This window comes from Chiloscyllium plagiosum, unplaced genomic scaffold, assembly GCF_037043375.1.
Source record: "Chiloscyllium plagiosum isolate Xiang-an unplaced genomic scaffold, Cpla_swu_hap1 HiC_scaffold_20, whole genome shotgun sequence".
Lineage (NCBI taxonomy): Eukaryota > Metazoa > Chordata > Chondrichthyes > Orectolobiformes > Hemiscylliidae > Chiloscyllium > Chiloscyllium plagiosum.
Genome location: NW_028270158.1, coordinates 42,320,699 through 42,334,517, shown reverse-complemented (window position 1 = coordinate 42,334,517; position 13,819 = coordinate 42,320,699). Strand labels below are relative to the sequence as shown.

At 41.8% G+C, this 13,819-nt stretch overlaps 1 protein-coding gene across 2 annotated transcripts in view; it reads left to right on the top strand.

Moving 5' to 3' along the window:
* LOC148146606 (general transcription factor II-I repeat domain-containing protein 2A-like) overlaps nt 1-11,830 on the top strand; it is a 45,320-nt gene extending 33,490 nt beyond the window's left edge. The window contains exons 3-4 of one of the 2 annotated variants that reach the window (XR_015760626.1): nt 8,027-8,222; nt 10,935-11,035. Coding sequence is in view for 1 of the 2 variants with exons in the window: in XM_087998093.1 (XP_087854219.1) it covers nt 9,901-10,613; nt 10,935-11,064 (843 nt within the window). In the remaining variant the exon portion in view is untranslated. Of the gene's footprint in view, nt 1-8,026; nt 8,223-9,266; nt 10,614-10,934 lie in introns of those variants that run through there. The other variant, XM_087998093.1, reaches the window with a different exon arrangement.
* The last annotated feature ends 1,989 nt before the right edge of the window (nt 11,831-13,819 follow it).

The following is a 13,819-nucleotide window of genomic DNA, read 5'->3' as shown; positions in this document are numbered from 1 at the left end:
GGAGCAGAAGTAAGCTATTCAAAACCATCAAGTCTGCTCTGCCATTCAATTAAGTAATGGCTGATCTGATAATCCTGAACTACATTCCTGTGTTTCTCCCATTACCTTTGATTCCCTGACTCAGTTGCCCCTGTCCCTCTCAGTTTTGAATATATTTAACCATCCAACATCAAAAGCCCTCTGCAATAAAGAATTGCACAGATTCACTACTGTCTGACAGAAGAAATTCCTCAATTCTGTCTTAACTGTGTGGCCCTTTATTCAGAAATTATGCTGTCTGGTCCTAGACACTCCCAGAAGTGTGATGAAACAATGGTTTCAGAGGTGTATTTTGTCCTTTTTTTTAAATGAAGGAAGCCTGAGACAGAGGTTTAGAGCAATCCATTCCAAGCCAATAAGGTAAACAGCTTGTGAAGCCTTGGGTTTTTTTTTTACAAGTTGGAACAATAAAAGCAGCCTGAATAGATGGACTCAGACTTCCCCAGAACTAGAGTTTTTGTTTCCAGCAGTTGTAACAGTTTTGAAGTTGGCTGTAGAAGCTATCTCTTTCTCTCTGTACAAGAATTTTCTCATTCTGCACCAGAAATGCATGTGAGACAATCTAATTTTACTGACTTTGCCTTTGCCAAGGGTGTGTTTATGAAATGTTACTATATTGGAACAGTGCTGTCTATTAGTTAAATAACCTATTATTGTGTTAAGTTTTCGAAAGGAGTTAAAGTTGTATCAGTTCTTCTTTCTTTTGTTTGTATTTTAACTGAAGGTAAGAATATAGTGTGTTTTGCTTAAAGCCGAGTAGTGTGTCCAATGGAATGATATTTGGAACACAGCACCTTACTCTTGCCTTTAGATAAGATAAAACTTGTGTCTAGACTATCTCCTTGATATATTTGCGGGGGGCTTGGTCTGGTCCATAATATAAGAGGAACAAACCTCTCATCATTTACCTAGACAAGCCCCCCTAAGAATCTTGTATCTTTCAATAAGGTTGCTTCTCATTCGTTTATTTTCCAATCAGTACAGGCTCATTTACTCAACCTGTTCTCATAAGGCAGTTCCTCCATATCCAGAGTCAGCTTACTGAACCTTCTCTGGACTGCGTACAATGCCAGTATATTTTTCCTTAAATAAGGGACCCAAAGCTGCTCATGATATTCCAGCTGTGGACGGAATATTCCAGCTGTGGACTGACTAATGCCCTGGATAGCTTTAGCAAAACTTTCCTACTTTTATACTCTGTTCCCTTTGAAATAAAAGACAACATTCCATTTGCCTTCCCTATTACAGTGGTTATCTTTGCTGCCTCACAGCGTGTTTGATTCCAGTCTTTGAGTTTGCACATTCTCCCCATGCCTGTGTGGATTTCTGGCAGGTGCTCCAGTTTCCTCCCACAGATTGGCCATGCTAAATTGCCCTGCAGTATCCAGAGATGTTCAGGCTAGGTGGATTAACCATTGTAAATGCAGTGTTACAGGGATGGGGTCAGTGCAGACTTAATGGGCTGAATGGCCTTTATGTACCGTAGGAATTCTATGATTACCCTCTGAACTTGGAATCTTTTAGTGATTCACGGATGTGGATTCCCAAATCCATCTGCTTTATAGCTTTCTGCAATCTTTCTCCATTTAAATAATACTCAGTTTCTCTGTTCTTCCTGCCAAAATCCATAACTTCACATTTTACCACATTACATTCCATCTTCCAACGTTTTATCCAGCTGCTCAACCTGTCCATCTTCCTCTGCAGAATCTTTGGATTATTCTCGCCACTTGCCTTCCCCCCTATTTTCATTGTCAATTTTCCAATCCACTGAGACTTTTCCAGAACCTAAGAATTTGTGCAAGATTATCATAAGTGCGACCATTATCTTTGTAGCTACTTCCTTTGATATCCTGGGATGATGCAGTATACCTTTTAGTTTTATTCCCATAATTTCCCCTAGCATTTTTTTCTCTATTAATAGTTATTATATTTAGAATCATAGAATCCCTACAGTGTGGAAACAGGCCATTTAACCTATTGAGTTCACAGCACCTTTCTGAAGAGCATCTCACCCAGTTCTAACCCCTCACCCCATCCTTGTAACTCTGCATTTCCCTGTATGACTAATCCACCTGGCCAGCAATTCTCTGGACACCATGGGTAATTTAGTATGGCCAATCTGTCTAACCTGCACATTTTGGACTGTGGGAGGAAATCAGAGCACCCAGAGGAAACCCATACAGGCACAGAGAGAATATGCAATCTCCACACAGTCACTTGAGGCTGGAGTCGAGAGTGTGGTACTGGAAAAGCACAGCTGGTCAGACAGCATCCAAGGAGCAGAAAAATCGACGTTTTGGGCAAAAGCCCTTCATCAGGAATGAGGCTGTGAGCCGAGCGGTGGTGTAATAAATGGGGGGGGGGGTCCTGGAGGGGGTGGGGGGGGGATGCTGATGGGAAGCTAGCTGAGAGTGTGATAGGTAGATGGAGGTGGGGGTAGTGGTGATAGGTCAGAGAGGAAGAGCGCCTCATCTTCCTCCTTGGGACCCTCCAACCCCATAGCATCAATGTGGATTCCACCAGTTTCCTAATTTCCCCTCCCCCCACCTTATCCCAGTTCCAACCTTCCAATGCGCCACAACACTAATGACCTGTCTTACTTGTCCATCTTCATTCCCACCTATCCACCCCACCCTCCTCTCCAACTTATCACCATTACCTCCACCTCCATGTACCTATCTCCAGCATCTGCAGTCCTCACTTTCACCTGAGGCTGGAATTGAACCTGGCCTCCTGGCACTGTGATGCAGCAGTGCTTACCACTGAGCCACTGTGTTGCATTATTAATTCCTCTCCTCCTTTTACTCCTTGATTATTTAGTAATTTTGGTATACTATTGGTATCTTCTACTGTGGTGACTCATACTAAGTATTTATGCAGCTCCACTTCCATTTCCTGTTTTCCAATTATTATTTGCCCAAACATTTTAGGGTGGCATGGTGGCTCAGTGGTTAGCACTGCTGCCTCACAGTGCTAGGGATCAAGGTTCAATTCCTGCCTTGGGCAACTGTCTGTGTGGAGTTTGCACATTCTCCCGGAGTCTGTGTGGGTTTCCTCTGGGTGCTCCAGTTTCCTCCCACAATCCAAGATGTGCTGGTCAGGTGGATTGACCATACTAAATTGCCCATAGTGTTAGGTGCATTAGTCAGGGGTAAATATAGGGTAGGGGAATGCGTTTGGGTGGGTTACTCTTCAGAGGGTCAGTGTGGACCAAAGGGCCTTTTTCCATATTGTAGGGAATCTAATCATTGCTCTCTACAGTGCTTATGTTTACTTTGGCTTCTCTCTTCCTTTTTATTTATTTAAAGAAGTTCTTGCTGTCTGTCTTGATATTACTTGGAAGTTTACTCTCAAAGTTGATTTTCTCCCTGCTTTTTTTCTAATTTTTTTTGGGTAGTCTTTTGTTTGTTTTTAAAACTTTCCTAATTCCTCTGATTATCACTAATCTTTGCCATACTGTATGTTTTATTTTCAGTTTGATGCTATCCTTAACTTTCCCAGGTAAGTACAGTCGGCTTATCACCTTCCAAGAAACCAGTCAACTTTAGCCAGCTCTGCTATAATTCCTTTGTAATTATTCTTATTTAAGCTGAGCACCTTTGTTTCTGACCCAGTTCCTGTCTCTCAAATTGAAAGCTAAACTCTACTATGTTATGGTCACTGTTTCCAAGAGTATCTTTCACTCTAACATTATGCATTAAAACTGCCTCATTACACATCACCAGAGCCAAAATAGTCTGATTCATAAAACCATAAGACATAGGATGGAAGCAAGGCCATTCGGCCCATCTATTCCACTCCGCCATTTAATCATGGCTGATGGGTGTTTCAATACCACTTACCCGCACTTTCCCCATAGCCCTTAATTCATTGCGAGATCAGGAACTTATCAATCTCTGCCTTGAAGACACCCAATGTCCCAGCCTCCACTGCACCCTGTGGCAATGAATTCCACAGGCCCATCACTCTCTGGCTGAAGAGGTGTCTCCTCATTTCCATTCTAAATTGACCCCCTCTAATTTTAAGGCTATGCCCTAGTCTTCCCATCTAACAGAAACAACTTGCCAGCGTCCACCCTTTCTCAGCCATGCATTATCTTGTAAATTTCTATTAGATCTCCCCTCAACCTTCTAAACTCTAATGAATACAATCCCAGGATCTTCAGCCGATCATTATATGTTAGGCATACCATTCCAGGGATCATCCATGTGAATCTCCACTGGACATGCTCCAGTGCCAGTATGTCCTTCCTGAGGTGTGAGGCCCAAAATTGGACACAGTATTCTAAATGGGGCCTAACCAGAGCTTTATAAAGTCTCAGAAGCATATCACTGCTTTTATATTCCAACCCTCTTGAGATAAAGACAACATTACATTTGCTAGTTTGATCCACAACATACCATTCTTGGAAACTGTCCCAATCTGCAGAAAGATTAAAGTCAGAGAATCATAGAATTCCTACAGCGTGGAAACAGGCCCTTTGGCCTTACAAGTCCATACCGACCCTCTGAAGAGTATCCCTCCCAAATCCATTCCCCATTACTCTACATTTACCCCCAACCTACACATCCTCGAACACTCTGGGCAATTTAGCATGGCCAATTCACCTAACGTGCACATCTTTGCCAAAGTAAATAAAGATAAACAGTTTCTATGTGGCAGAAGTAATAGTAACTAGGAGGATAGCTTTTACAAAGTGATTAAGAACTAAAGGCAACACAAGAATTGTGCCTTGAATCTTTATTATTGTTATGATCACCACTAGTGTGTCAAAAGTAGAGTCAACAATAACTTGCAAAAGGGAAGTGGATAAACACTTGAAGGAAAATAATTTACAGGGCTATGTGGAAAGAACTAGCAAGGATTGGGGAGGTGGGGGCATGTAATTATTTGAATAAATCCACTGAAGAGCTGATACAAACAGAACTGGCCAAGTGATCTCCTGTTTGAAGACCCTGACTTTCTCTTCAACTTGAAGTTTTGAAATTGCTTTTTCCTGGGGACAGTGGAGTCATGGTAGGCTTCAGCATTCACTTCATACCCAAGGTGTAAATGAACAAAGGGTGAATTAGATCATCTGGTTAAAAGGGCTTTAAAACAATCAAGCCCATCACCTATGTGACAAAGTGAAACCCCCAGCCCAAGAATAACTGCTTGGAATCCCAACAATTAATGCACATCTTTAAATATAAATGCATTAGGTGATTAAGGCATATTTACAACAAGATGTGTTGTTATACATCCTTATTATTACCTATTTATTCACAGTCTTACCATATAGCGATTGTTATTTCCTTTTTATACATTATTATTTATTACCTCCATCTATATGTATTCTACACCTTCTGATTCAATATCCCCAATCACCCTTTCCTTCTTGTCTGTTCTTCTGAAAAGTCAAATCCCCATGAATGTTTAGTTGATCTCCTTGCAACCATGTCATTGTAATGGCTATAAGATCATAACCATTAACCTATAATCGTGCGATACTTTAATCTATTTTGTTCCAAATACTACATGCCTTCAAGAGCCATTCATTTTGCCTCTTTGCCTTTTTTTTTCCTTTTGACTTCATTTACTGCTGACTTTCTATGTTTGTATACCCTATACCTTCCTGTCCCACTCTGAGTATCTTTATCCAAATAGTTACCCTATAAATCAGCCAAAGCCTCTTGCTTTGTAAGGCTAAGTTTCATTTCCCCCAAACTCCCTCTCCCTTCTAATTAGTTTAAACCTCTCTCTCTACAGCTCTAATTATTTAATTCGACAGGCCACTGCTTTCAGCATGGTCCACATAAAAACCATCCCATCATAACAGCTCCCTCTTTCTCAGTACTGGCACTAGTGCCCTCCAAACTGAAAACCGTCCCTCCTACTAATCTTTGAGTCACACATTTAACCCCTTTATTTTACTCTATGTGAGATTTCTCATGGCTCAGGTAGTAATACAGAGATTATTACCTTGGAGGTTCTACTTTATAATTTAGCTCATAACTGTTCCAAGTCTTTCAGCAAAACCTCCTTTCTAGACCTACCAATGTTGTTGGTAGCAACATGGATGATGAGAATTGAATCACTCCTCTCCCTCTCCAAGTTCTTCTTCAGCTCTGAGGAGCTGAACTTAAGCCTGATTAGGGGCAGGCAATGCAGTCTTCGGGATTTCTGCTCATAGTTGCAGTGACCAGTATCTAAAGCATTAATTATCCCCATGACAACAGACCAATTTTTAATTACCTAATTGGAAGGATATGACCATCCTCTGCAGCAAAGTGTCTAGGTTACTTTCTCCTTCCCTGATGGGTGGCGCAATGTCTCCAACTCAAACTCTAGCTCCGATTCTAATCTGAAGTCCCTCAAGCTGCAAACAATTACTATGAATGTGTTCACTCTGGATCTTTTTGGTGTCCAGCAGCTTCTATATGTTGCAATAGCAATACATCACAATTATATTAAAATCTAATTTATTAATTAATTACTTGAGATTCCCTGCAATTTACATTTTGACTACACTGATGTATTGTTTTCAACAACTAAAATGAGATTAAAATCACCCGTATCAATCTAATTCTTAAGCAATTATTTTTAAGTGAAGGAAGAAGAAAACACGGAGACCTAAGTGTAAAGTGAAGATCTGACTTTTACTTTAAAGACTAGAAATATTCACCAGTCCTAGTCACCAATCCTAGTCACCAATCAGCCTCCTTCCTTGCACTTGCATCAAGCTATGGTTTGTGACATCAATCAGCCAATGTCTATGTGCAGTTAGACACAATCTGCTCAATCCACACTTTCTGCCCTGTCTCACCCATCTCTTGCCTGGGAAATGTTACTTCTTGTAGTAAACCTAAGTTAAAGCACTGGCTAGGAAGTGGCACCTTGGATGATCTAAAGGCTTTGACTCTTTAGACCTGCACCTGTTCTCTCCTCCATGTCCAAATTTCAATCATGGGGCAGAGAAATGTTTTACCCTGCTACTTCAGAGTGGTATAGTACAGGGAAACCATCCTATTATGTCAGCAGTTTCTGCAGCAAATAAATCCATTCCAGTTGAGAGATCCTCAAAAATTTATTTGTGCCAGAGGCTAGATTCCCTACTGAATTAACTCCCTATTTAGTACCAAATAACATCGATTGGGTAATCACAGGTCAACTTGTGTTGCGTCAGAAAGATTTGCATTTGTATTGTACCCATCACAATTTAGAACCTCCCCAAGCATTTTGCAGCTAATAAAGTATTTTTCAAGTGCCAAAATGGTTGTAATTTAAGAAACATGACAATGAATTTATGCACAGGAGACTCCCAGAAGTAGCTTTGGGATAAAGACCAGACATCTGTTATATTACAGTACCATGGACACCACAGTCAGCTTCAATGCATTAAAGCTAATGAGATAAACTGAATCAGCCTGGATCCTGATGAAAAATGAATAATAAATAAATGCTTGGTGAAGACAGAATTAAGATTGGTTGTGATACATTCTTACATGCATCATTGATCAACCAACTCACAAACAATGAATGGGCCATGGGCCAAAGTACTGTGTACATTCATGAGATTGTACCCCTGCATGCAATAAGGACAGCAGAACAAAATTAGCTGGAGGTTCTCAGAAACATACCTGAAACCTAAATAACATGGGAGTGTTTACAGATGATGAATATAATGCTTTCATTGTACACAGTGATAGTTTACAGTGTACAGCCCAAAATGATGGCATTACATTAATTTGCAGCTTTTTGCAAGCTTACACCTAGCCTATCATTACTGCACTCAGTCTGCAAGTTAAGAAAGAAATTGCATTTATATAGTGTTTTCTACACAGTTGAATTGCGTAGCTTTTTGGGCCTTCCTATGTGACACATTTTAATTATAATCTAAGGAAACATGCTGTTAGCTTGCATACAGCCACGTTCTGCAAATGCGAAATGAGCAGATAATTTTAATGAACCTTGCTAATTTGTAAATTTATGTTTATGCTTGCAGTTACTGGCATGGGATCATTTGCATCCAGATGAAAGGAGAAAGTGAGGTCTGCAGATGCTGGAGATCAGAGCTGAAAATGTGTTGCTGGAACAGCGCAGCAGGTCAGGCAGCATCCAGGGAACAGGGGAATCGACGTTTCGGGCATAAGCCCTTCTTCAGGAATGAGGAAAGTGTGTCCAGCAGGCTAAGATAAAAGGTAGGGAGGAGGGACTTGGGGGAGGGGCGTTGGAAATGCGATAGGTGGAAAGAGGTCAAGGTGAGGGTGATAGGTCAGACTGGGGTGGGGGCGGAGAGGTCAGGAAGAAGATTGCAGGTTAGGAAGGCGGTGCTGAGTTCGATGGATTTGACTGAGACAAGGTGGGGGGAGGGGAAATGAGGAAACTGGTGAAATCCGAGTTCATCCCTTGTGGTTGGAGGGTTCCTAGGCGGAAGATGAGGCTCTCTTCTTCCAAACGTTGTGTTGTTGTGGTCTGGCGATGGAGGAATCCAAAGACCTGCATATCCTTGGTGGAGTGGGAGGGGGAGTTGAAGTGTTGAGCCACAGGGTGGTTGGGTTGGTTGGTCCGGGTGTCCCAGAAGTGTTCTCTGAAATGCTCCGCAAGTAGGCGGCCTGTCTCCCCAATATAGAGGAGGCCATATCGGGTGCAGAGGATGCAATAGATGATGTGTGTGGAGGTGCAGGTGAATTTGTGGCGGATATGGAAGCTTCCTTTGGGGCCTTGGAGGGAAGTGAGGGGGGAGGTGTGGGCGCAAGTCTTGCACCTCCTGCGGTTGCAGGGGAAGGTGCCGGGAGTGGAGGTTGGGTTGGTGGGGGGTGTGGATCTGACGAGGGAGTCACGGAGGGAGTGGTCTTTACGGAATGCTGATAGGGGAGGGGAGGGAAATATATCCTTGGTGGTGGGGTCCGTTTGGAGGTGGCGGAAATGACGGCGGATGATACGCTGTACATGGAGATTGGTGGGGTGGTAGGTGAGGACCAGTGGGGTTCTGTCCTGGTGGCGGTTGGAGGGGTGGGGCTCAAGGGCGGAGGAGCGGGAAGTGGAAGAGATGCGGTGGAGGGCATCGTCGACCACGTCGGGGGGGAAATTGTGGTCCTTGAAGAAGGAGGCCATCTGGGTTGTACGTTTTTGGAACTGGTCCTTCTGGGAGCAGATGCGGCGGAGTCGAAGGAATTGGGAGAATGGGATGGCGTTTTTACAGGGGGCAGGGTGGGAGGAGGTGTAGTCCAGGTAGCTTTCAATCCAGATGAAAGACCAGACTAAGCCTCACTTTGTATATCATCTAGAACAGACCTGGGCATTTTACGGCCCGCGGGCCATATCCAGCCCTTTGGTCGTTCCTGTCCGGCCCGCATGAGGTCAATCTTAAATTAGAACATAAATGAAAAAGTATTTACGCCATGCACACAATACAACTGTGTTGCTTTTGTTTTGAAAAGGATGCTTTTTTTATTTACGTATGGACACACATGCGTGTGTATGTGCGTGCGTGCTTGAACAGCTAAAAGTGATACTTGCTGGCTAGTCCTCAAAATGTCAGCTCACGCCAAGACAAGTTATGTCATATCCCACAAAATCGCCAGAAACAGTAAACCATTTTCTGATGGAGAGTTTATTAAGGAATGCTTGTTAGACTCTGCAGACCTGGAGAAAAAGGAGGCATTTGAGAATGTGCCCCTCTCCTGATACACTGTAACGAGAAGGACTGGGGACATTGTGCGAAATCTGGAGCTTCAGCTGCAGCACAGAGCGGTCAACTTTGACTTGTTTTCCTTGGCTTTGGATGAGAGCTGCGACGTACGTGACACAGCCCAGCTACTCATCTTCGTACGTGGGATAATTACGGACTTTAAAATCACGGAGGAGCTGGCAGCCATGCAGTCAATGAAAGGAACAACAACTGGTAGTGATTTGTTCATGGAGGTAAATGCATGTTTGGACACAGGACTAAAATGGGAAAAGCTGGCGGGCGTGACAACGGATGGTTGTCCAAATCTAACGGGAAAAAATGTTGGACTCTTAAAGAGAATGCAGGACAAAGTGACAGAAATTGACCCTGAGCAGAAGTTAGTATTTTTGCATTGTATTATACATCAGGAAGTGTTGTGTAAGTCAGTGTTAAAAATTAACCATGTGGTTGATGTTGTAACTAAAATAGTTAACTTCATCAGAGCAAGAGCTTTGAAACACAGGCAGTTTGTTGCACTTTTGGAGGAAAATGAGAATGAACATCGTGACATAGGCTACCACACAGCTGTCAGGTGGCTCAGCCTGGGCAAAATGCTGAGAAGTGTATGGGACCTGAGAGAACAGATTCAACATTTCTGTATGAGGAAGGGGAATGGCATTCCACAGCTTTCAGATGCAGACTGGATTGCAGACCTTGCTTTTGCTGTTGATGTGATTGCACTTATGAATGAACTAAATGTGAAACTGCAGTGCAAGGTCCTTTTTGAGCATGAAATGTACAACTTGGTGAAGGCTTTTATGAGAAAGTTGCAGCTTCTCTCAAGCCAAATGGAGGACAACATTCTCACCCACTTGCCAACACTGAAGGAAGCCGCACCTTCAGCTGATCACCACCACAGGTACTCATCTATGTTAGAAGCACTGCATTGTGAATTTTCAAGGCGATTTCAAACTTTAAAATGGTTGAGAATGAAATGCACATGATTTTTTCCCCATTTACATGCAATGTGGAGAATGCACCTAGTGATGTTCCGCTTGAACTCATTGACCTGCTCACAGAAACTTGGCCTAACCTGAGTCAGACCAACTCTAAGCCATTGTTCCAGGGTTCCAACAGTTATAAATTTGTACCATAAGCAGCTTCTGATGAAGGGTCATTGTACTTCTGGCAGAGTACTTTAGGTCAGTCTCACTGCTTGATTTTTACTCTTCCCTCACAGAGGAGAACTTTCCACACATGAGGAGGCATGCTCAGAAGATTCTAGTCCTCTTTGGATCTACTTATATATGCGAACAGACAATCTCAGTGATGAAGTTCAACAAATCCAAATACAGATCCTCTATCACTGATCACCTCTCAGCTGTCCTTCACATATCCACCTCAGACATTCAACCAGATTTCAGTGCACTTGTTCAAGCCCAAAACAGACTGGATCTTTCTAACTAAACAAGTAAAATGAACTGAAAAACATCAAAAGCACTTATTGCTTTTTGTAGAGTTGTTTGTTGTTTGTAATACTGAACAATAATGAAACAACTTTTCATTATTGGTTTGTGAGATTAACGTTAAAAATAAAATGAAATACTGAAATTATTGTTTTTACTGTTTATTTCTTCTAAATTTGACCTACTCCACAATTTCATATCTTTATTGTAACAGAATATCCTTATTCTTTTGATTATAAGTTTCAGTGCAAAACTATATAATTTACTACTTTTTACAATGGGAGAAAATTAATACTGAGCAGAATTATGTTCAACTTATTGTTGGTTCAGCCCTCCAACACAACTCAGGTTTCTTATGTGGCCCCTTGGAAGAATTAATTGCCCACCCCTGATCTAGAAGGTAGCAGTAGAGGACTTTCAATCTAAAGTATGTGCTAATGCACCCAGATAGGGAGGGAAATCTTTACTGGTCTAGAGGTGAGTCATCTGAACTAACTAAGCCAAGCTGAAGTAGAGGATCATATCAGCAAGGCAGTCCACAGAGCAATAAATTTCTACTCCAAAATCAAACCAGCAAATATTTTGCTATGTTTTTGAAAAGTATCATTGAGCTAAGTGAAATTTATGTGAACTTCTACTCTGTATATCACGTTGTCTAAAATAAAGCAGGTTATTGGCACAGCATCTGGACTCCTCTCTTCTTTTTTTTTGTCAGTCTTCAAAAACATTAGAAATGTGGAACTTAGGGCATGTAAAGGACACAATATCAAGCTCAGATCACAAGGGGGTCCTAACATTGTGTTCTTGGTTATGCTACTGATAAGACATTGGGCAGTACTGACACACCCTAAATGTATGTTGTTTCCTTTCAGGAATGAGTAGCAATGTTGTTCTTGAGAGAAAATCCAAGGTAGGCCTGAACAAAGGAACTGCTTATATTCAAACAAGACACCAAGACAAATCTTGTTTTTATATCAGTAATTCGTAAAACAGTAGAAGCAAACTTGTGGATTGCTGTGCAATAATTAACTAGCAACTAGCTTGGTCACAAAGGGCAATCATCCTGTCTGATTTTGAGTTTCTTAATCTAGGTTGGCAGTGACAGTCTTGATTACTCAGAGATCAGGTATGACCAAATAAATCTCATTTGTCATCCATGAATGTGTCTCAGCTCCAGCTCATTTGATCACCAGCCTCACAACTGAAAGTTGCAATTTCAAGCTTGTTTTCTGCAGTGGCTCAGTTAAAATGATCCTATATTGATGGGAAGCTTTCAACCAGACTAATGGGTTGATGCCAGTTCTGATGAAGAGTCGCCAGACTTGAAACGTCAACTATGCTTTCTTGCAACAGATGCCGGCAGAACTGCTGAGTTTTGCCAGCAATTTCTGTTTTCGTTTCAGAGGTCTAGTATCTACAGTTCTTTGTTTTATATTAATGGGTGGATGCACTTGAGTGTTCTGAGTATGAAGGTGACAGATACTAACTGAGCAATGAACTCGAATATCAGCATGAACCTCCCTGAATGATTTTAATAGTTATTTTAAACTAGGATTTACAGAAGCAGCATGACTTAGATTGACTCAGACTAAAAGACTTGTGCTTCTTTCAGATATTAAGGAGTCAGGACACATAGTGTGGTATCATTACATATTATCTAATGAGGCTATTTCTAAATGCTGACTAATGTGTACCTTCCTGATATGCCCCCTTCCACCTGCCATGTGTGACCCTGGCAGGAAACCTGCAGCTCACAGAAACTTGGCCTAACCTGAGTCAGACCAACTCTAAGCCATTGTTCCAGGGTTCCAACAGTTATAAATTTGTACCATAAGCAGCTTCTGATGAAGGGTCACTGTATTCAAAATGTTAACTCTGCTATTCTCTCTACAGATGCTAGAGACATGCTGAGTTTCTCCAGCATTTTCCATTTTTGTATGATTTCCAGCATCCACAATTCTTCATGATTATTATTCAATCCATTATGCCTGTGTGATTCTGAAAAAGCTAGTTCCATTAGCTTAGATGGCTGAATGATTGGTTTGCAAAGCAGAGTGATGTCAATAGTGTGGATTCATTCCAGCACTAGCTGAGGTTCCCATGAAGGAGGGTTTCTTTTTCTCAATCTCTCCCCTCACCTGAGGCATGGTGACCATCAGGTTAAACCACCATCCATTGTCTCTCTCTTTGAGAGCACAGCCTTATGGTCTGGCTAGACTCCAGCAACTTTACCTTTAATTTTACCTGTTTTATTCCTTTCAGCCCTGCAAGTATTTATCAAGTTTGCCTTTGAAAGTTACTAAATCTACTTCCATAGTAATTCGTTTGTATAAAAACTGATTGGCAAAAGAACCAAAAGAAAAAGAATCATTTAATTGTGTCCCCTTTAGTTACCAAGTAGTAGAAATCTGCCAGTGGAAAATGTTTCTTATTTCCTCCAGTGAAACTACATCTCCCAAAGATCACCACTGGGGTGAGGAAACTTCCTCCCACAGAATATCAAGACCATCTGGTGATTACTGAGCTGTGTGATTAGGACTAAGCATTGGTGTGCATTTGGCAATCAGACATGGTTAAGATTCTACAATTGGGCTCAAGTGCTCTTGATTGGGAGGGATATCTAATCAGTCAGGTACTGTCTCCCTATGTGATTGCAGAT